A 23271-nucleotide genomic window follows, 5' to 3' on the forward strand; every position below is an offset into this window, starting at 1 on the left:
AGTCAGTTCTCTTTTGCCCCAACACGTTTTTTTTCATGTACTTATCTGTCTTTAGCTCCATTTATGTTATTAATAAAAAATAATTAATAGGGTTAAGTCTCCTAATGACGTATTTTCACGAATACGTTTTTTTTTTAAATTATCTGCGTTATATATCCTCCGACCCGCCAGAGGGCGCTGTTGAGGACGTTTTAGAGCACTGTCTGACAGCGGCAGCTCAGCTGGTACGGAACCGGAGGCAGCGTGCTGGGTGGCTCTKATCGGTCTGTCAAAGATGTTGAGAATTACGATCCAAGCAGATGTAGGATCTTTTTGGTTCTTGTTCTGCGTCATCTACACTCAGGTCCTGGCCGGCTCCTCAGATGACATCGTGGTGGCTTGTGGTGGATTTGTCAAATCCGACGTTGAAATCAACTACTCCCTGATCGAGGTGAGATGAGCTAGCCGCTAGCTGTTAGCTGGTTTATCGTAGCAAACCAAAGGTTAGGCGGAGCTATCTGCATGAATGGCAGAATAAAAWWMSKWAAMMAWWWTYYKKTYYKGKWAAAAAAWAAAAAWAAAAAWAAATTGCCTGTATATATAATTATACAATGAACGTAGTTCGATGGTAATTTAGCTACATTAAACCCGTGGTTTATCTGTTGTCTGTGCTTARGTTTTGTTTTAAATGTATCATTTGAAATTAGTACTATAATCTTGTGCAGGTTCTCCACGTGGCAGTCTCACTCCTAATCCTAATATCTGTCAGAGTTGATGAGGAAGACCTTAAGTGCTCCTCCTAATCCTGCCTCATTCAAGCCTCCAGAGGATTTAGGCACTGGGTTATTTAAACCTGTGAAATCAACCTTGGGCTTAAAAGCACCCAACTAAATGCAATTAAAACCCTAAAATAAAGYCGAGCACAATTCAAACGCTGTTTCCGTGTCCTGTTTGGTTCCCAGATTAAACTGTACACTAAACAAGGCTCCTTAAAGTATCAGACTGACTGCGCTCCGATCAATGGGTACTTCATGATCCCCCTCTATGACAAGGTAACGAAGCTGCTGATCGAACATTTCCGAAAGAGACGTTATGGAGCTCACACTTGTTTCTCTGAAATGTAGGGAGACTTTGTTTTGAAGATCGAGCCTCCTCTCGGCTGGAGCTTTGGTAAGAAGTCTTTTTAACTCTTAACCACAGGTTGTCTGCAGGCTCTCTCTCTCTCTCTCTGTGTGTGGGTGTGTGTGTGTGTGTGTGTGTGTGTGCGTGTGTGCGTGTGCGTGTGTGTGTGTGTGTGTGTGATTATAGTTCTTGTTTACTGCCAACAGAGCCAACCAGCGTGGACCTGCATGTGGATGGAGTCAGTGACATCTGCACCAAAGAAGAAGACATCAATTTTGTTTTTACAGGCTTCTCGGTCTCAGGAACGGTAAGGCTTTCTGTGGTTTTCAAAACGCGCTGAAGGAAATGATGCTTCATGATAACTGAAAGAAACAATTAGAATGCCACCGTATGGATAATTTTTACTAAACCGTTGACTGTGTGGTGCTTAGAGTTTACACAATCTGTCAACAACAGTTGCAATTTTCTGCTCCCCTTCATGTAAAGACATAACAAAGTCAATTAAGCAAAAAAAATATAGAGTAACTAGCTGCTACATTTTGTTGTATTGTAAGATCTTATTGCAGACTTTATCTTCTTGTTTTTTGTTTTGTTTAGTTTTTTTGCCTATCTGCTACTTCTTTCTAGCGTAGTTCCACAGTGGGTTTGCTTCCTTTCAGTAATCTTCATTTAGAAAATGATAATAAAAAGCTTTTCATGCCATGACTGTTTCTGTCCCCTGGGACCAGAAATATTTCCAAATGGCCCAATTTCTCTTTCTATTAAGCAGAGGAAAGCTTTTGTCGCTTTCTTTCAGCCAGCTGAGCACCAGTGCGCAGCAACAGGTGTGGGAGGGAAAGCACTGCTCTACTCTGTGCTCCGTACATGTTCACAAAGAGTTTATGCGTGCAACTTTGTTTTGTTTGTTTCCTTTGAGTTTGCGAGATAACAACTCACAAACTCAATAGCTTGTGAGTTGATCAATAGCTAAACATGCTATTGCTTACTATTGTAAGCCATTGTCCATTTATGCATAAGCGCATATGCCCCCTTTTTCATAAACTCTGACTTTTTACATAGCTAACGCGCTTTAAACAGCATGTTTGGTGAACGAAACACTTGTGCAACAGAAACAAACATTTTTGATAAGTTTTGAAAAATCTGTCTGGACTTCTATGTAGTTCTGCAAGTTTCTCAGTTTTTTTTTTTATGACCAAGACAGCTTAAAAACAAAATGTGACTATATCTTTCTATCTATCTAGCTGGCCTTGGCTTTTTCGATTCTCAGCAGAAAAAGCCAAGAATCCGTTCACAGTTAAAAAAAAAAAAACAAATTCTGAATGAGATCACTGACTTTAAAGAGCACCATTTAGCATAATTACACACATCCAAATATATGTATTTTCCATGAGAGGTTTAAGCTTGGAACAACCATGTGATCTCAGCAACCTAAAGTTTATCATCTGATGAATGAAATTAATTTGAAGCCATGATGAACGCCTTCATCAAGAGTCATAGTCAGAGAGCAAAATGGGTGCGAATCATCTGAACTCTTGACTGATTCAAGCCGCTACATTTAATGAACGTGAACAGCGATAAATCTATGTACCCAGGCTGTTTTCTTAGTCTAAATGAAGCCGTTTCTCCACAGTCGCGATCAGCCGGTGCAGTTTCCGTCCTGCTGCTGGTTTTTGTTTTGAATATTTTGTTTCCCCTGTGTAATCCGACCGCCTAGGTTCTGAGTAAGAGCCACCTCCTGGGCCCCGCTGGAGTCGAAGTCAAACTGAGCCTGGCGGGATCAGAGGAGAAAGTCAGGAGTGTTTTCACACAGCCTGGAGGAAAGTAAGTGCACCGTGGCTCTCTTTGTTTAATAAGGATTTGCACAAATGCCTCTGCAGAAATCACACTGGTGAAATTATTAACAGTTAACTGCTGGCAAAAACTTAATCCTTTTTTTTCCTTGTTAACACAGGTACACCTTCTTCAAAGTGCTGCCTGGAAGTTTTGATATCACAGCCTTCCATCCCTCCTGGTCCCTGGAGAAGGTTGGTGTATTTCMTGCAGGGTTTCACGCTGCCACAGTAAAAAGCGTGGCATTCTGTTTGTTGGTTCTGCCATTTAATCACGCAGAAGGTTACAGCTGTGATTAACGGCCGCTTCTTTTATGTGTTCAAAAAAAATAGTGACGGATTTATGAGTTTCGAGAGCATTTTTGCGTCGACGTTACGAGCGACCACGACGACAATTTTCTTCTGACTTCATCTTTCTGGGAGGAGTTGGAATTGCGAACTTTTTGCACTTTTTCTGAATGATGTTTTAAATCACTGTTCACCGCCAGGACAGAGCTGGGCGCTAAAAGTAAAGCGCTGAAAGTCGAGCACTTTCCGACCGGGCCAGTACATTTCAATCTGCACTGTATGCAATTTAGTGTCGAGACTTTGCTCATAACCTTGTTCAGGCTTGTTGGCTTTTAAACGAGAATCCGTGTTTCGGTTTCCCACTGCAGAATCGTCACAGTTAATCAAATATCAGGGTGAATGTAGAAAGAAAAGTTTTCACTTTTGTCTTTATGCTGAACATGAGACGAGACATCAAAATCTATGCCGAGGTAGCTGTTTTTTTTATTTTTTTATTTCTAGTTTTTTCTGGCCACTTCAAATAATATGTTAGCTTACCTGATATGACACGACCCACTCAAAATCTTACAGAAATAAAATACAACGATAATTTCAGACTAAAAATAGAATGGTTTTACTTGCTTGTTTCTTTTTTCTTCTTTTGATCGTAATTTGATCTGTTCATGAAAGAAACGATAAGTAGAATCTGGCAATATTTAAATGCTGCCCAAAAAGTAAGTAAGTAAGCTTTATTTCTATAGCACTTTTCACAGACCAGGATCACAAAGTGCTGCACAAAGTATAAAAAATAAAACAAATTAAAAACAACATACAAACAATAAAACACAGTAGTACACTAAAAAGCAAGATTAAAAAAGTGGGTCTTAAGTTGTTTCCTGAAAGTGTCTATGCAATGTAGAGATCGAATGGTGCAAGGTAGCTCATTCCATAGGCGGGGCGCCACAGCTTTAAAAGATCTGTCTCCACGAGTCTTAAAAAAGGTCCGAGGAACCGTCAACAAGTTCAAATTCGACGACCTGAGGCTCCTAGTTGAAACATAAGGCTGTATGAGATTCTTAATGTAGTCTGGCGTCTGTCCATGAAGAGCTCTAAAAGTCAGTACCAGGATTTTATAGTGCATCCTGTAAGATACAGGCAGCCAGTGCAAGCTTTTGAGGATGGGAGTAATATGTTCCCTCCTGTGGGTGCAGGTGAAAAAAACGGGTAATTGGATCAGAAGCCAGTTCAGCGTTGGGTTGACATTCAAATATTAACTCAACTGGGTAAATATTTTCTTCTTCAAATGTCCAAATGTCTAAAAAAAAAAAACATACTTTAAATATCTTGACATTTAAAAATTGTGTTTAACTCTGCATCTCTTGAGGATAAAAAAACAAAACAAAATTTAAAAAACTTCAGTATTCACTTACTTGCTGATCTGATCAGGTTCCATGTCAGGTCAGCAAGGTTTTTTCTTTATATATATATATATATATATATATATATATATATATATATATGGTCTCCAGGACTAATCACACAGTCTCTAAACAAGGGGAACTGTTCCGCCCCTGCATGCTGCCTGACGCAGCAACCTTTGCTGTCTCCATGCAGAGTAAGACCGCTGTGCACGTCTCCAATGCCAACGCTCTGGCCGCCGAGCATCTGGTGGTTGGAGGCTACGACGTCTCTGGGGAGGTCCGCAGTGATGGAGAGCCCATGAAGGAGGTCACCTTCCTGCTGTACTCGGCCACGGTCAGGAAAGAGGTACACCAACATCCGTTCGCACGTTTCCAACGAACAAGAGGAGTGAAGCCGGATCGGAAAGTTTTTGTCTTTCAAGCTAATCTAGAAGGGATCGGGGGTTTTTTGTTTGTTTGCTGCTTCAACTTAAATCTATTCCTAGCATTTTATTTGGAGCCTGGAAAAGGATTAAATTTGTTTGAAGTGGTTTCCTAATCTTCATAGGCAGGTATAGAAAAATGAGAACATTAAAAAATCAATTTTCTCTGATTGTGCATCTCGTCTAACTGTCTAAAAACTGCATTCATTCATCCAGACTTTCCAGTCTGTTGATGCATCCATGTCTGTCCTTCCAGCCATCTAGAAGTCGTTGATTTAACATTCCCACCTTCCATTATACATCCATCTGCCCATCCTTCTGCAGATCTTTCCTTCTCCTGTCTGTGGTTTTCAAGGTCCCACATTCAAAGCCTAGGCTGTTCAAATCTGTCAAAAAAATCTACAGTGAACCTTTGTGTTTATGGTTAATTCTAACCTTTGAAGTGATGGCGACCGTAACGTGGTCCTTGGTGGGTTGAAAATGCTAATGTTCTTTAACTTCCAGGACATCAGCGGCTGCAACATGTCCCCAGTGGACGGAGCGGATAATGAGGACAACTCCCTCGTCTACCTGTGCAGCACTCAGTCGAAGAACGACGGCACCTTCACGTTTCCTTCACTGGCCAGCGGCGACTACACCGTGGTATGTTCTTCTGCTTTTCTGTTTGCTAAGAACAGGCGCAGATCGACATTAATGTGAGGTATAAAGCTATATCTAGCAGTCATTAATTTACTGCATGGGTCAGTTAAATGGTTAAAACAGTGTATACAACGGTATAAAGAAATCAGTAATACTTATGTATTGTGCTTGAAGCGGTGCATTGGGCTGGTGTTCGGCGAAACCCAGTTGTAAAGTTCTGACCTGTACATGCCCTTGAATTAAAAAAATTATGCTAGGCCTATTTTGCCGAACAAGCTAAGTTAGCAGCAACTTCTGCACTTTTTTTTTTTGTTCTTTTCTGCTAAAGACCCTTTTTGTTTTGCCATTGAATGCTTTTGGTATGAATCGAAAATGGAAGAAAATATGGCCCAATAAGAAAGGAGAGATCCAGCTCAGTGAGAGAAAGTCCAGGTGGAGCATTAAGAGGAGATGAGAATCGAGGAGAAGTACGTAGGCCAGGCTAGGAAAACCTTCTAATTAAGTTTTTTAAATTAAGTTTTGAGGAAGAAATTTTGCTAGAATGAATCAAATTAATCCGCTCAAGAAATCTTTGATTTACTGACTGACTTTTTCTGCAGATCTTGGACAATTTTTGTCCCAATTCTAAATTTTTATCCCCTTTTAGCCTAGACTTTGTATTTTCAAGTTTGAAATCAAGGCTGCTTCTCATATTTAATCACTTACGTCAAAGTGAGTGTTTAAATCTTTCTGCAGAAATACAAATTCTTTGCAGTGTAATTTTTTCCTGTACGACTAAGAGGTAAGCCACTGATTTTCAGATGGTTGCAGTTTTCAGTTTAGACCACTAGATGCCACCACATCCTACATTCTCTATTTTTTTTTTTTATATAATAATGACTTCCCCTGTCTTGCATAACCACCCAACCATGTCATGCTGATGTAGCAGCTTGATTCTACGGCAAGAACCATAAATAAAAAAATAAATATTGATATTACCAAAAAAACGAAGGAAAAACGATTTCAAATTCACCTTCAGGGGTTTGTTTTGATCAGATTGTTGTTTCAAAGCAGAAAAATGACTTCTCTTTTATTTGTGACCCTCCTTCCTCTGCAGGTGCCTTTCTACAGAGGAGAAAGGATCACTTTCGATGTCGCTCCCTCCAGGATGAATTTCAAGGTGGAACACAACAGCTTGAAACTCGAGGTAAAAAGTTAAAATTCAGACTCTCCTCCTTGGTTTTGTTTTGCTTTGTGATTTACTAAGCGTTAAGCAGAGAAAGGAATAATTCCTGCCGCTTAATTTGTGCATTCAGTATTAAGTGCAAAAAAAAAACATGGAGTCATCTCGTATTTTTAAACTAAAATGATCTGAAATCCCTCTCTCCTTTTGTGTTTGGTAATGTTCAGATCTCACTCATCACTAACATTTATGAACGTCGTTCTGTTTTTGTCGCTCTCTTTTCAGCCCATCTTCCGTGTGATGGGCTTTTCTGTGACGGGCCGCGTGCTGAACAGCGCCGACGGAGAGGGCGTGGCAGACGCCACCGTCTCGCTCAACAATCAGATTAAGGGTAAGCTTTAGCATCGCTGTGTTGTGTTATTAAAAATAATACACAATATTACATATCCTGTAGATGAGTTTGGCAGGTTTTATATATATATATATATATATATATATATATATATATATTTTATTTATTTATTTTTATTTATTTTTACAAACATTCAATGTGCAAATTGAACGAGTCTTCTTTCGTGCCGCCCTGGGTGGTGACCGTACTGCCCATATCGGAAGCCGTCTCAGCACACGAACTAATAGAAAATATCTTTGGATATTCTTTACTTGGGCTTTTGAAGACTCCTCGTTTCCTCTGCAGATTTAACCTCCGTGGTAGCGTCTTGTAGTTCACATTTCAAACGCGTTCTGACGCTGCACCGTCCTTCCTGTTGTCCCCCGCAGTCGTCAGTAAGGAAGACGGCTCCTTCCGGCTGGAGAACATGACGGCCGGCGTCTACACCATCCGCGTCACCAAGGAGCTGATGCTCTTCGAGACGGTCACGGTGAAGATCGCCCCCAACACGCCCCAGCTTCCCGACATCATCACGGCGGGGTACGTTTGCCGTTTTCTAACTCGAACGAGTACCAACAGGAAGTGGTTGGTGTCCCCGAGAAGCCTTGTAGCGTCCTGATGTTTGTTGAACGCAGGTTCAGCGTTTGTGGCCAGATCTCCGTCAGCCGCCTGCCTGAGGGCATGAAGCAGCAGGGGCGCTACAAGGTCACTCTGACCCACCGAGGCCAGGACAAGGCCCTCAGCTGGACCACCGATTCGGACCCTCAGGGGGCCTTCTGCTTCCAGGCCAAACCTGGGAACTACAGCGTCCACGTGAGTCTCGCGTAGCTTTCAGGTTTCGTCTAAGTGTCCGAAATCATCTGGACCCTTTAATCATTTAAATAATTTAACCTTTTTAGTTATTATAAATCTGGAAAGTGATTCACAAATATTAAGTTTGACGTGTAGAAGGTTTTCCAACTTGGACTTTTTTTTGGTTTTAGAACAGAAACAAACTTTTCTCTTTTAGGGTGCATTCACTTGAGCCCTGCTTGGTCAGCTTTGGTCTAGAAAGTCCGGTTCACTTGGTGGAGGGGTGAATGTGCAATCGAGCTCTGATGCTGACCCAAAAAGCGAACTCTGGTCCACCTAAGAGCCCAGATCTCGGTCGGGTTGAAGTGAACTCTGGCGCTGTTTGAATGCACACGTGATGCTGCGCTAGCAGGAGAAACGGCTCGTGGTCTTTGACCAAAGACAAAAGAGAATTTCTGCAGTCGCTAAAATCCGGGCTCTACTCCGTTTTTGTTTACATTTTGTGTAGAAGGAAGTTGAGCTCGCGTCGTCTTCTGATGGTGTCGTGTCATTTCCTGCGTAAGTTCTTGACGCAGCGCTGCGGCAGGTGAGGGTGGCGGCGGGATTTCCTGAGGGTTTGGATCGTTGAACACGGCGCAGTACAAAAACGAATCTTACCAGCTGAAGATGTAACAAATGTTGCCACTTCCGTCCCCAGTGGGACTCAACTGAGGAACTTGTGTGAAAATCTTAGGAACCAAGGAACACTGCACCATTTGTGTCATTCTGTTGTGGGAGCTTTTTACAGACGTTGCTCCCCTGACTTGTCCTCCGTGTGTTCAGGTGTCGCTCCCCGAAGTGGAGGTGAAAGCAGGCCTGGCCCTGCAGCCTCAGGCCCTGGAGGTCTCGCTCGTGGACCGGCCGCTCACAGACTTGCTTTTCACCCAGTTCATGGCTTCCGTCTCTGGAAAAGTTTACTGCCTCGGTAAATGCTCTCCTGGTTGATCCTCACTCAATGCAGGTTTCTCTGTTGGCCTTAAACGAGCAAATGTTTCACACCGGTTTGCGGATGCTCCCGTCTAAGCCGTCCTCGTGTTCGCTGGTTTCTTGCAGCTTCCTGCGACGACCTGTCTGTGACCCTGCAGCCGGTGAGCCGGCAAGGAGAGAGGAAGACGGTGGCTTTGGCTGGCAGTGCCGACGTCCTCAGCTTCAACTTTGACAACGTTTTGCCTGGAAAATATAAAGGTTGTTTAAATTTCTTACCAAGTATTTACACTGAGGGGAAAAACATCAATTTCTCTGCTGAATTTGTAAGTTGTTTTTTTTGTTGTGTAACTTTCAAACCTTTAGGTTTGTTGGCTGCTAAGCAACAGATGTTTTGTAGGGCTAATGTGTGAAGAGTTGCTTCTCCGCTCCAAAAATTATTCTTTTTTTTGACACTCAGCAAGTTTGAATCACTATCATGCTTCAAGTCTCATCTATGCATCTTCAGTGTCTCAGACAAAAGGGCAGGATTTTTTTTTTATCCTACTTCCTGTTGCCAAAGACATCATTCATTTACATCATTCCTGGCTGTGGCTTATGAAGTTCTCTTTAGACCTCGGAGTAATACTAGGGTCTATTGGTTTACATTGGAAAGTCTTAAAATTCAAATGAACTTGATGTGACATTTTTGAGTTTGACAGACAGTAAAAGCAGGAAAAAATCTGTGGAAGCCTAATTCTTTCCCTTTAACGCCACTGTTCTCATTTCAGTCAAAGAAATGCAAATCACTCTTGCATATTGGGATTTTTTTATTTTTTACGATATTCTTCATGAGATCTAATTACCATAATACTTAGAGGCTGTTCGTTTTCTTATAAGTGGGCAAACTTCAAAAACAAGCTGTGGATCAAAGAGTTATTTTCATGCATTTGTATTCTGTGAAAATCAACCTCTGCTGTTTTGGGGGGGGGTGAGGCGGGAAATGGATGCTCGTTTCCTCCGAGTGTCTCTGTAAAAGTCGTTCTTCCTCCTCTCTGACTCCGCGGCTAATTATTGGGAAATCAATTTGTAATTAACACCTTTAGATCATAACTGTGGTAAAATAGCAGACATGTTATCGCACAGATGGCACCTCTGGGTCTCCTGCTGCTCCATACATCCATAATCCTGTTCAGCATACAGTGTACATTCTGTTATTTGCCTGCAAGCTGTCTGCACACACAGCATCCCTGAGGTGTCTGTTCTCAGTTTGGTGTTGGCAGCCCTGACTGCTGCGGTGCTTAACGTTCTTAAGCTTTTTCTTAAAGATCCCTTCAGGGAGCACAGACGAGATGCTTCCGAGGACTTTTCTCAACCTTCTTTAAAGTTATTTCTTTCTCCCGCTGTTTCTGCTCCCAGTGGGCATTTCTCACGAGGAATGGTGCTGGAAGCATAAATCCCTGGAAGTGGAGGTCCTGGACTCGGACGTCTTGGGCGTCGAGTTCAGACAGATTGGCTACATCCTGCGCTGCTCCCTGTCCCACGCCATCACTTTGGTCAGTATGCAGCCGTCCGAGGTAGGGACACAAACGGTTAATGGTTTATTAGATTAAAGTTGGCTCCAGTCGATTAACTAATAACATCTGCTTAGACCTTCTTATAGTGTTGTAGTTTGGCCTCCGTCCAGAAGAGGCAGCGTCAGCTTCTCAAAATTGTAAAATTGTGACATGATGGAAAAATATTAAAAAAGAAAAACACGATTACAATAAGCAACGTTGATTTTGACTTGGATCGCTGAACGGAGCAAATTTTTCACGTTTCTTCAAGAGCAACCAATATCTCTCTGGTCATGGGGAATGAAGTGTTTCACATATTTAATCTTTTTTAACTTGTATTTTTCTATTCAGCAGAAAAATGAAAAGCAAAACATGGGTGATAAGTATTTTTCTCGAACCTTCAATAGAAGAACCACAGACAACGTATATGAATTTTATGACCAAGCTTTTGCAAAAGGAGAAGACTCATCAAACTGCTCCTCCAAGCCGTTCACTGAGCGTTCTGTAAACCTTTGGTTACAGCTTGTCTTTTATTATCGAGCAGAAACAGGGAGGATAGGTAAAGAAGACAGCAGAGATAAATTATTACTGCACAGGCAGTTTCTAAGATGGGGAGTATTCCGGCTGATAAGAAGGCACCTGTGGAGACGTAATTTAAGGTCTGGGAAACACACAGTTAACTGTTTCACATGAAGACACAGGCAGATGGGGCCTCCAGGTCAGTTTATACACACAGAGGAAGAGAACACTTTAAATTGAGCATTAGACTGAATATGAACTAAAGTAATGACAAAATGATAATACCAAAAAATCTCTAACAATGGGTTTCTGTTTTGTTGTATTTTATAAATATGTCTAAGTTTAGTAAAGTCAGGAAGGCCACATTTTTTTGTTTGCTCAGTCAGCTTACAAAGAAAAGTTAAAGTTTAATTTTGTTTTCAAAGTATATAACTCAAAATTGAACGCTCAGCCCTCTCGACGCAAGAGAAAACTCGGGTGTTTCAGAAAATGACCTCTTACCGTAGATTAACTCAGTAATCAGTGTTTTCCTTCCCTGAGCTGACCGCTCTCCCCGGAGTTTTCACGACGTCTTTCCGCTCGCTTCCCCCGCAGGAGTTCTTCCAAGATGGCAGCAAACCCGAGAACGTCGGCGTCTACAACCTCTCCAAAGGAGTCAATCGCTTCTGCCTCTCCAAGCCTGGTGAGTTTCTTTCTCCTGACCTCTCTGTAGCTTAACACGGCGTTAATTAGCACATGGAGGAAAATTCCACAGACCAGCAAACCTTTCCCTCGTGCATAGTCGCAGCGCAGCATTTTGACCCGAAAGGTGTGTGTCAGACTTAGCTAAATATAAAACTGGAACAAAGTGATTAATCACATAAAAATGGTTTTGTCCAGGTGTTTACAAAGTCACCCCCCGCTCCTGCCATCAGTTCGAGCAGGACTTCTACACCTACGACACGTAAGCGAAGACGCGGCCGATTGTTTAACAGTTTGAACAAAGTGTCGTTGCAAACGTCCCTGCTTCTTCTCTGCAGCTCGGCCCCCAGCATCCTGACGCTCACCGCCGTGCGCCATCACATGACKGGGCTCATCACCACAGACAAGATGCTGGACGTCACAGTCACCATCAAGTAACTCGAGAAGCCTCGGGCTGCTACGTTCCTGTCCGTCTGAGCGTCCATTTAACTGTTTTGATCTCCCCCCGCCGCTCAGGTCGTCCATCGAGAGCGAGCCGGCGCTGGTGCTCGGCCCGCTGCGCAGCCTGGAGGAGCAGCGGCARGAGCAGCAGCTGCAGGAGATCCAGCTGCGGCGGCAGGAACGAGAGCGGCGAGCGGCCGAGGAGCAGGGCGGCGCCAGAGACGACAGTCCCCCCATCCTGGAGAAGGCCGACGAGCTGGCGGGCCCGTTTCACTACGAGTTCTCGTACTGGGCCAGGTCCGTTCGCGCATTCCATGATCTAGATCACGGGTCTGCGACCTTTACTAACCCAACACACGTCCCCCCCCCTCAGTCCAGCGAAATAAAACTCGCAACTGATGCATAGCGTTTTGTGAAAAGACAACTTGAATATCTACTACAGAAATTTGCGGTCATTTTTAAAGCACCACCGTTTTACTTCCGTTTTTAAAATAAATTAAAAAAACCCCATTAACATAAAGAGAATTGATACGTTTTCGTCTGTGGGAAGAAAATGTTGTAAATAAAAAAAAACACTTAGTTTCCAACGTATTGATGAGAAAAAGATCATAAATATTGCTGGTACTTATGCCATTCTGTTGTGAAAATTTAATGCAGGATTTATTTGATGCAAAAAAAAATTATTTGTTATATTTATATTTTTAAAAAATTGTTGGCTCTGTATTTATTTAGCCGGACTGCGGCTCTGGAGCCACAGGTTGCAGACCTCTGATCTTGCTGCTCCGTCTGTGCTTACATTAACTTTTTATTGAATTTTTKTTGTTGTTTTTCTTCGGTTTTTTTCCGCTAATATGTGACCTGGGGCAGATTTCCAGTTCTGACTGAATTATAAAATAATCTTAGCTATATCTTCTGGGAGAGAAATCAGACTCGGCAGGTGGAATTATTATGAAAACAAAACTTAACAAAAAGACAGAAGATTTGATCTCTAAATCTGAATAAATCTCACTAAGTGTGCACGTTGTAATTCTTTTCGTGAGATTTCTACGTGCAGATTTGGTTTTTAGTAACATCAGTGACGCAAAGTCAGATTCCCCTTCATTTTCACTCGGTGTGCAGTGATGCACATTTGAAAGTGTTTGAAAAAACTTTCTCTACCAACAGTTTAATCTTAATGAGCGGAAATTATTTAACGCCTTTATTTTCTCATACGCCGCCTGTAATTTCACAAAATTGGAAACCTTGCATCCATTAAAAGTAACCACCTGTCTTAAAATAAATAAACAAAGAGCTGCGCTAATATTTCCTTGCAGGGCTGGAGAGAAGATCACAGTCACTCCCTCCTCCAAGGAGCTGCTGTTCTACCCGCCTGAAGTGGAAGCAACTATAACGGGGGGTAAGAGATTTCTCACACACTGAAATTAAGTCCGACATGTAGAGAGCAGGTCTAAATTTAGGATTCACATTAACTATGAATAAGTAGGTTTGTCCATTTCTTTGCTTGCATCACAGAACGCCTCTCTCTATCTGTCTCTCTCGTCAGAATCGTGCCCCGGTCGGCTGGTGGACATCGTTGGGCGCGCTGGCCTCTTCTTGGAGGGCAGAGTGTCTCCGGAGCTCCAAGGTGTGGAAATATCCATCACGGAGCGAGGCGCTTCTGTGCCRCTCATTACTGTGGCCACTAATGAGRTGGGAGCCTACAGGTATGAAAATCCAGACAGATAAATGGACTGCATTAAAATTTCAGTGAGGATGTTCAGGACTTTTGGGCCGACGCCGCCTGTGGCTTTCGCTTGAAAACGGATGGACTCTCGCTGGCGTTACGCCTTGTGTGCGGCTCTGATGGGGCCCTCTGGATGTTTATTGTCATCAGAGGATATGCGCGGCGTTGCAGCCATGCATAAAGCAAGACATTACGCTTCCGAATCCAGACATCSGGTTAAAGGCTAAACATCAAATGTAATGTAGTCATGGATGTAAACGCCGTGGTAACGTWTGAGGGATTTAATGGAACCATTGAGACGAAATKCTGTCTTATTTATTCAAATTAGGKGTTTTTGAAGTAGAAGAACATGTTAAAACATGATGGATGGGAAAAGATGTTGGTGTGGAAAGTCTGAACTGAACGAAGCCTTTTTAAACCGATTTTCAAAGTGAGGCCACCGGGGGGCGGCCTCAGAAAACTGGAGTGAAGATGGAGAAAGAAATAGGGTTGAAAATCAAATAATTTTTTCATAAAATGTAGTCAAAAATATAAGTGGAAATCATTTATTGAACTGTTATTTGCCATGCTCATCCTTCTGATTAGCTGCCAGTCAAATTCATCAAGCCGCATTTCAGTTCAGTGCATATTTACTTGTTGCCTACCCTTCCTGTTTCCATCAGCAATACTTAGCCTTCCTGTTTCCATCAGCGTTACTTAGCCTATCTCTTTCCATCAGCGTTACTTAGCCTTCCTGTTTCTGTTACTTAGCCTTCCTGTTTCTGTCAGCGTCACTTAGCCTTCCTATTTCCATCAGAGTTACTTAGTCTTCCTGTTTCCGCCAGCGTGGGCCCGCTCCACAGCGACCGGCTGTACGACATCAAGGCCAGTAAGGAGGGCTTCGTCCTGAGTCCGGTGGAGGGAACCCCAGGAGACTTCAAGGCGTTTGCTCTGGCCGGAGTTACCTTCAAGGTACATGCTACCATCGTCTGYATACTTTGTAACAACTTTACATTTAAGGGATCACAAGCCCCGCTCACACTGTCTCCACTCAGCCTGTTTTCATCTTTACCACCCTGGACTGATCTTGCTGGTTTTAAGTGAATATGAAATGTCAGAATCAAAAGTTTCTGTTCATGTTTTTCTTTCTGAAAGTGTAATTAAGAGAGAAGATTACTCACAGATGGTTCAAACCGGGTTTTTTTTTTGGGGGCTGGTTCTGGTGGTTCTGGTTTAATTAAGAGAGAAGATTACTCACAGATGGTTCAAACCGGGTTTTTTTTTTGGGGGGGGGGGGGGGGTTCCCGCTCTGTGCTCTTGGCCTTTATCCTGCTTTTTGTTAAAAGGTTCCGTACTGCACAAATTGGTATTAGTCTCCCTTTCTGACTAAGTGATAAATGGCTCTGCCGTCAGTTCCACACCATTGACACACAGTTTGGTGCCCTTGGTTATCCTTCACTTGTACATCCCCCTTTTAAATAAAACATCTGTGACACGAAATTGAACAGCCAGCTTGATTACACCCACAGTACCCACAATGTCTTTATGTTTCAGGGACATTTTATTTTTATGTGTAAAACATGAATCTGAATAGTTTTTTTTCTTTCCTGCAGATAATATCAGACGATGGACAGCCGCTCTCTGGAGTGCTTCTGTCTCTGAGTGGAGGGCATTTCCGTTCCAACCTTTTGACCCAGGACACCGGTCTTCTCACCTTCAACAACCTGGTGAGCCAACAGTTCAGAAAGCAATATAAAGTTTCCTCTTTTCTTTTTTTTTGCCCCACGCTTGAAATAACCTTGCTTTTCTCTCCAGAGTCCAGGCCAGTACTACTTCAAGCCGATGATGAAGGAGTTCCGCTTTGAGCCGGCGTCTCAGATGATCACGGTGGAGGAGGGTCAAAACCTGAGCATCGATATAACGGGCATCAAGACCGCTTACAGGTACACACACACTGATTTATACAGAGCAATGCAGAGAATATTCAGGGKKTTTTTTTATTGGGATTTTATKAGATGGAACAACATAATTTAGTTTGTTACAAATTGAAAAATCTTTTTTATTTTTTTAATGTAAAAGCCTTTTTTCTATATTTATGATGCTTATAAATAGTCATGTCCAAATAGTTCTTCTGAAGTCACTTGATCAGTAAGCAGAGTTCACACCTCTGTAATTRAATCTTGCGCACCACACTTTTCAGATTTTATATAGAAAATATTTTTTTCCATTTTCCTTCCACTTTACAATATGCGCTACTTTTGTGTTTGTGGACGGGCTCAACGTGTATGAAAACTTTTGCACGATGCCGTACCTTGTTGAATTGTCTGTTCCGCATGTGTGTTCTTGTGCTTTCGCTTCCAGCTGCTACGGAGCGGTGCAGTCCCTGAGCGGCGACGCGGAGCGAGACGTGGCCGTGGAGGCGGTGGGTCAGGGAGAATGCAGCCTCTACAGCGAGGACACCGTCACAGAYGAGGAGGGTCGATTCAGACTCAGGGGTCTGCTGGTGAGAGAAGGTTTTAAAACCTTAGGGGGGGGGTTGAATTATCTCGTACTCCAGGTGCAAAAACACTGCGATTTGACCTCGCTAAATATAACRTGTAGGTGGTATTTGAGGCAGGCATGAAGGGCCGAGTTTGAATTGAAGCACTCGATTGCTGCATTTTATTTGTAGCTAGGCTTTTAGGCTGTTTTATTTAACGCTTCGCATGACTAAATGTTTGTGTTGTTTTCTTTCAGNCCGCATGTGTGTTCTTGTGCTTTCGCTTCCAGCTGCTACGGAGCGGTGCAGTCCCTGAGCGGCGACGCGGAGCGAGACGTGGCCGTGGAGGCGGTGGGTCAGGGAGAATGCAGCCTCTACAGCGAGGACACCGTCACAGACGAGGAGGGTCGATTCAGACTCAGGGGTCTGCTGGTGAGAGAAGGTTTTAAAACCTTAGGGGGGGGGGTTGAATTATCTCGTACTCCAGGTGCAAAAACACTGCGATTTGACCTCGCTAAATATAACATGTAGGTGGTATTTGAGGCAGGCATGAAGGGCCGAGTTTGAATTGAAGCACTCGATTGCTGCATTTTATTTGTAGCTAGGCTTTTAGGCTGTTTTATTTAACGCTTCGCATGACTAAATGTTTGTGTTSTTTTCTTTCAGCCGGGGTGTAAATATCTGATACAGCTTCGAGCCGAGGGCAACGACCACATAGAGAGGGCACTGCCTCAGCACAGAGCGATAGAGGTAGGCAGCAGGGTGACAACATCCTCAACAAATCGTAAGCTTTTTAATAACGGACAATGACTGGAGAATATATTCATCATAAAGAACAAAACAAGCAAAAAGTGCAAACCAAAAGATGTTCTGTTTAATGATCGAGATCAAATAATATCCATATGAGAGCAAACAAGATTAATGAATATATATCATATTAATCTTGGTATATATATATATATATATATATATATATATATATATTCTTCCTGATAAAAAAAATCACCAGGTCACCCTTTTTTAAGTTTACAGTGTACAGTAATTGACACTCCCTCTACCCTTAGATATATTTATTTACTTGTTTAAATAAAATATTGCATGCTTAGCTTATTGTTGAGGTGGTGAAAAAAAAAATCACAGTACAAGTTTGTGATTTTAGTTGTTAAAAATATGACCTTTTTTTAGGCCCATTGGACGACACCCCCTGATCTATGCAGTTGGTTGTAATGATAACTTCTTACTCTGAATTTAGGCAGGACTTCTCTATTTTTAATCAGTACAATACAGTAACATATTTGATTTCTGTTCACTTTGTAGTCTCATCAAAGTTTATTTAACTTGTTTGAGTACCTKAGCAGAAGCTAGAGTAACCTGATTGTTCTGATTTCTTTTTATTTTAAAACTTCCTTATCTCTAGACTGCAGGTCAAACTTTGTATTAGTTCCTGCTTCCACCTAAAGTGCTGAAAGTTTCCAGAGTTGAGATAAATACGTAATACTTTCTTTCCATTTATTAATTTAACTGTTAAATCGGTTATGCACAGAAAGTTTGAGAAGGGTATGGAAAAGTTWGGTAATTGAATTGTTGAAATGACTGTGAGAACCCTGTGATTACGACTTAATATCAGCCTCATCAGGTGGACCCCTTTTTTTTTTTTTCTTCTTCTTCTTTTTTTCCGCTGAACAAAAGCAGCGCTAATCCGCTCCCCAACCAAATTCTAACCTATCATTTTATAATTTCATCTCGTCTGAAAAGCTGCGGTCCACCTAATCTCTCTCGCGAGGCAGGAAATGCCTTAATTCCCCCTTTAATTCTCTGTTATTATCGCACCATGTGACTTTAACAAAAGCTTTTCCTCAGTTCACTTTTTCTTTTCTTTTTTTTTTTTTTTAAACATGCACGGCTCGTACTGTTAGATTAAGCTGCGTGTTTCCTATCAGGTTGGGAGCAGCGACATTGACGGGGTCAACATCATCGCCTTCAGACAGATCAATCAGTTCGACCTCAGCGGGAACATCGTTACGCCTCCTGAACATCTCCCGACGCTCTCGGTAGGACTTGCACTCCCTGATGCTTGGTCTGTTTTGCTGCTTTCTGGAAATCCCTGGAACAGTTTTCAGCAGACGTTTACGTTCACCACTCGCACAAATGTCGTATTAGTCACGTTCCAAGCTGTGCCGAGCCGGGCTTGAACTTAGGATTGTCATGTCCTGGTTGACTGATGAGCTTCAATAAAGTACATGGAGGCTCAAATTTATGCAAAGCGCCCAATAAAGTCGAGGTTGGTACTTTATTGTTAGTCTGGTCTTTGGTGTTGCAGGTGTTTTAGTTCATGGTGGGACTGAGCAATGAATCAATAACAMTGTATATTGCAGTAGACGTGATCAATATCAATAGAAAATACATTTGATTGAGTGTTCAATCAAGTCACTGAACTCCAGAACCCCACAGCATTCTGGGAGATGTAGGCAGAGGAAAGGRTTAACCCTCTCAACTCCTCACTCCAAGCTAAGCAAGGTGGGTGGCATCAACTTTAACTCGCTCACTGTTTGGTTACCTAGCAACAACCTGTAGAGAAACTTATGCATCAGCAGTTTCATGTTTCGCCAACAAAATAAAAAGACTAAAACGTGGAGCGACAGGAGGAAATGAGTAGAACGGCTCAGGACCGGTTTGGTAGTATTTCAGATATTTAAAACAAGAAACAAATTGATAATTATTGATAATTATTACAGACATGAACTTGTATCGCGATGATTTTCAGCCATATTTCCCAGCCTCGACTCATGTGTCGTAAAACTTCAATGACCAGTTAATTTTACAGCTGCCACTTGGACACAGATTGCTGTCCCAACATAACRATAAATCCAAAAACAAAAAACAAAATCACAGCTGCTGCATGTTGGCTTCCAGGAACGGCCTCCCAAGAGCGCTGTGGTGAACATTTGTTGTGCAATTTTAAACACCAAGAAGCCAAGCAGTGTCAGAAAATTCCAATTCTGCAGMGAAGACTAAACATTTCTGCACCAAATTCTGGGTTTTTGTTGCATCTAAAAGGAAAGCTTACAGCTGACGATTTCCTCTGTCACCAGGTGAAGCTGTTCAAGAGCGACAACCTGGACAATCCCATCAACAGCGTCTCTCTGGGACAGTCCCTCTTCTTCCACTTCCCCCCTCTGGATAGGGACAGCGAGGTATCGACTCATCGCTTATTCCGACTAATTATCCGGGCGCCGTGTGCAGTTTGTGATCTGAACACCCAATCTGTGACTTTTGTCTTCTGCAGAGCTACGTTCTCATGCTGTACTCCACCCTGTCCCGCTCCCAGTACGATTTCACTCTGCCTCAGGTCTCCTTCACCTCCGCCGGATACCACAAGCACGTCACCCTCACCTTCAACCCCACTGTAAGAAACGGAGAGACAAAACTCCCGTCTTAGTCTCTGACATGCCATCAGTTCTGATTTGTCCGTTTCTCTCCTCCGTTTGTCTTTGCAGCGCAAAGTGCCYGACCAGGACGTTGCACAAGGCTCCTACATCGCTCTGCCTCTCACCTTGCTCCTGCTGATAGCGGCGTACAACCACGAGAAGGTAGCCGTCAAACCCGACCTCGTCCAGGYTCCCTGTTCACATGGATTTTCTTTCCTCACTTCTTGTAGTTATAAATCTTGAATTGAATTTAGTTTGTGTGGAGAAGACGGCAGCATTAACAGCAGTCAGGCATAACAACACACRATAAAAACCACAAGGAAGCCTAGAGCTTATTTCCAGTTTGGTCCTTTGCAGCCATAAAACTCGTAACTCAATGTTTATATCAAAACATTTTTAAAAAATGAGTTGGAATGAGAAAAAAACATGAATTTAGGCAAGAAAATAGGCAAAAAATTTTCTTTCTCAATTCATTCTGTTCTGTTTTCCTTCCTCTTGTCCTCTTATTTATCACTTATGTCCTCATATCTTCTTTTTCTTCCTTTTTATATCCCTTTGTCTCTTGTGTACTACTTCACCTCCATTCTGGTCTTCCTTCCTTCCTTCCTTCCTTCCTTCCTTCCTTCCTTCCTTCGTTCGTTCGTTCGTTCGTTCGTTCGTTCGTTTGTTTTGGGTGTACTTCCTTTACTTTCTGTCTTATATTTTTCCTGTTGTTCTTTTCTCATGTCCTCATTCGTCCCTTTCTTTCTGTCCTTGGTTTGTCCATTTTCCATATTTAAAACCTGTCCAATGTAGGAAAATGTGCCCTGAATTCATAGTGAACTTTGGTATTTTGTATTTTGACATTTATTAGAAAATACACAGCTACCCTAAAAAGAACAACATTATATAGATTATTAAGCAGAAGCAGGATTTTAACATAGATGTGTTTCTCTACTCGTAACTGATGTGATTAATAATATTCTCTAAATAAAGATGCATACATAAATTTTTAGCATCCAGTAAAGTAAAAAAAAAAAAAAAGCCTTTAATGCAGTACCTTTAGATAACGTAATCATTTTGACCATTTTAAATTTGCTCAAATCAATAACCTTTTTAAGCCAATGATATATTTATTTGCCAGTAATGCAAAARGTCCTCTTGSCCAGAATAGCCTTCACCCTCAAGATCAAATCCCGGTCTGGAAGTCTTTTTCAGTTTCCTGCTTCTTCTAATTAATTGCTCAGATGCACTGAAACGTTTTTTTTTTTTTTGTTTTTTTTCTTTTTCAGGTGATTCCCCTCCTGATGCAGCTCATGAGCCGCTTCCAGGGAGTGAGGACTATGGCCCAGGCCAGCGCCGACATCGCTGCGCTGGATGAAGCCAAGCGTCAGGCCAAGAGACAGAAAGCCAGGCGCACGTGAGGCGGGCCCCGCCCTCACGTCTGCGTCCACTAAACTGATCCCTAGCGACTGGTGACCTCAGAGACCAAAGAGGACACACTGCACCAGCGTTTACGCCAAAGCGTTGGTGTGCCAGTGAACTGTTTAGCATGCCAAGGTGTAATTAATATAAGCAAAACATCTGAAGAAAAAAAGAAAAAGAAAAAAACTCGATATGCATTACCGCCACCCGTCAGCCAATCAGATTCCCTGGACTGAAAGATGAAGTTTTAATTAGTTTTTGTGTGTATTTTTTTTTTCTACAAGAGGGATTGCCCAGTATATCTGATCACATTTGTAAGAAAACCACTGTTTTTATACGTTTGTAATTTCTCAAGGTCAACATGTGTGTTTGAAAGCTCTTACCTGCCTCTCATATCGGCCSTCGATCTGTTTAGGAGGCTCAGATGTCTGTTGGGGCTGAGGTCAGTTCAGATGCAACACAGTTGTTTTAATCTGAATCAAATCATTTCACTTCTGCAGCCGTTTTGCTGTAAGCTGAGCTGAATCTGCTTAAGTCCAGTTCACTGCAAGTCCAGTTCTTGAAAACAGCTCAGGATGGGAGGGAAGAACAGAATGCTGGACATTTTCTGTATTTTTTTTTTTTTGTGGATATTTTTATTAAATAACAGGTTGGGGGCGGCGGGATATTGGGACTAATGGCTTGATTAATTTATTAACATGTTTAATCGGATGTAAATGATGACTAGCTTTGTTTTCGGTGCAGTTTGTGTGTGATGATCTAGTTTTAAATCAGATCGATGAAGAGTTATCTATTACAGTGAGTTAATGTGAATATCTACAAATKGCCTGTCACGACTACGAGTTAGAATAGGGAACRATTAGAAGCAGATCTCGGCTCAGAGCTGGGAAGAGCTTTGGAGCTCGGTGATTTTTCTGTTTTGAATTTATTTGCTGTCTGGTGAGGCTCACGTTCACTCGAGGATGAATCCTGCTGAGCCGTATTTAGACAGCCGGGGTGAGGAGAAGACGGGGGGAGGGGAGTGATTATAGCTTTCATTTGTTCACAGTCTTCTATTTTTCATTTTGGTTTGTTTTGACAAAATTAATAAAGTTTGACTGAAAAGAGATTAATTGGACTGTTTTACTGCTTTCCCTGTTGAGGGCAGTGTTATTCTAGTTGTCATATGCTCAGAAAGTCCCCAGGATTCAGCTTCTTATTGTTAAGCTGTGCTATTTTATACATTTCCTCCTTTTTTTTTTTTTTTTTTACAGTTTCTTTTCCTGATGTGATTCCTGATTTCTCATAGCAAGTCCTGGCCAGGCTGATTGTTTGCTAGGAGGCTAAAATGTTGTATTGCTTCTAAAATTCCGCACATATGTAACATCTCTCTATCATCTGTTTTTAACCTGAACAACAAGAAGTATGGATTGTGAAATGAAAYGGAGATCAGGCCAGTAGATTTGAGCCGTTTAGTGACGATGCAGAAAAATGCTTGCAAATATTTTTTTTAGCATCTGAAGGACTCACAAATTTATCAGTTGTTTGCTTTAGTGTGATTTTGTTTTCAGTCTGAATAAATGTAGTGTTAAGATAACCTATTTAGCATTTCTTAAAATTGTGAAAGATTTTCTTTTTAAAAGCCTGAGGGATTTCCTTCAGATACTGGAAATGAATTCCTCAGTTTTAGTGTTTTAGTGAACGATGAGACAGATTAAAACTTTAACACTGATAGAGTTCAATTCAAAGTTGGAAAAAAAAGGGTCTTGATCACCTAAGAGAGACAAATGTAAAGTATATGCACTGGTTACAGTTCTACATTAAAATATGTTGCTTTTGATTAACTGGGAAACCATTATGAAAGCCTAGTTTTTTTTCCTGTGTATTAATCTTCCCGTTAGATTCTCTCTGTTCTCTKAAAGGTACTTATGGCATAATTTTTAAWTATATTTTGATGTTGAAGTTAAGCATTAAACCATTSATGCCCCATGATATTTTAGATATAAAGTTKTKTTTTTTTATTTGAGCAACATTTTTCATCTGATCAACAGTAATATTATTTTGTTATGTATATTGTCCATGTGGACTTGTGTTTGTGGACTTGGAGAAGGCGTTC

The 23271-nt window shown here is 41.9% G+C and overlaps 1 protein-coding gene across 1 annotated transcript in view; it reads left to right on the top strand.

The window, feature by feature from the left end:
* Positions 1-22284, top strand: part of LOC103464869 (nodal modulator 1-like) — a 34910-nt gene extending 12626 nt beyond the window's left edge. Inside the window, 32 exon segments of the mRNA XM_008409244.2 lie at positions 211-249; positions 251-430; positions 942-1031; positions 1104-1149; positions 1308-1408; positions 2816-2922; positions 3053-3125; positions 4812-4964; positions 5545-5682; positions 6776-6865; positions 7127-7232; positions 7622-7772; positions 7868-8045; positions 8847-8988; positions 9117-9248; positions 10386-10522; positions 11636-11723; positions 11921-11984; positions 12061-12156; positions 12239-12460; positions 13477-13559; positions 13707-13866; positions 14711-14837; positions 15479-15592; positions 15681-15808; positions 16227-16368; positions 17011-17094; positions 18285-18395; positions 19437-19538; positions 19631-19750; positions 19842-19934; positions 21044-22284. Coding sequence (XP_008407466.2) covers positions 211-249; positions 251-430; positions 942-1031; positions 1104-1149; positions 1308-1408; positions 2816-2922; positions 3053-3125; positions 4812-4964; positions 5545-5682; positions 6776-6865; positions 7127-7232; positions 7622-7772; positions 7868-8045; positions 8847-8988; positions 9117-9248; positions 10386-10522; positions 11636-11723; positions 11921-11984; positions 12061-12156; positions 12239-12460; positions 13477-13559; positions 13707-13866; positions 14711-14837; positions 15479-15592; positions 15681-15808; positions 16227-16368; positions 17011-17094; positions 18285-18395; positions 19437-19538; positions 19631-19750; positions 19842-19934; positions 21044-21175 — 3729 coding nt within the window. The 3' untranslated portion in view covers positions 21176-22284.
* The last annotated feature ends 987 nt before the right edge of the window (positions 22285-23271 follow it).

This window comes from Poecilia reticulata, linkage group LG1 (genome assembly GCF_000633615.1).
Source record: "Poecilia reticulata strain Guanapo linkage group LG1, Guppy_female_1.0+MT, whole genome shotgun sequence".
Classification (NCBI taxonomy): Eukaryota; Metazoa; Chordata; class Actinopteri; order Cyprinodontiformes; family Poeciliidae; genus Poecilia; species Poecilia reticulata.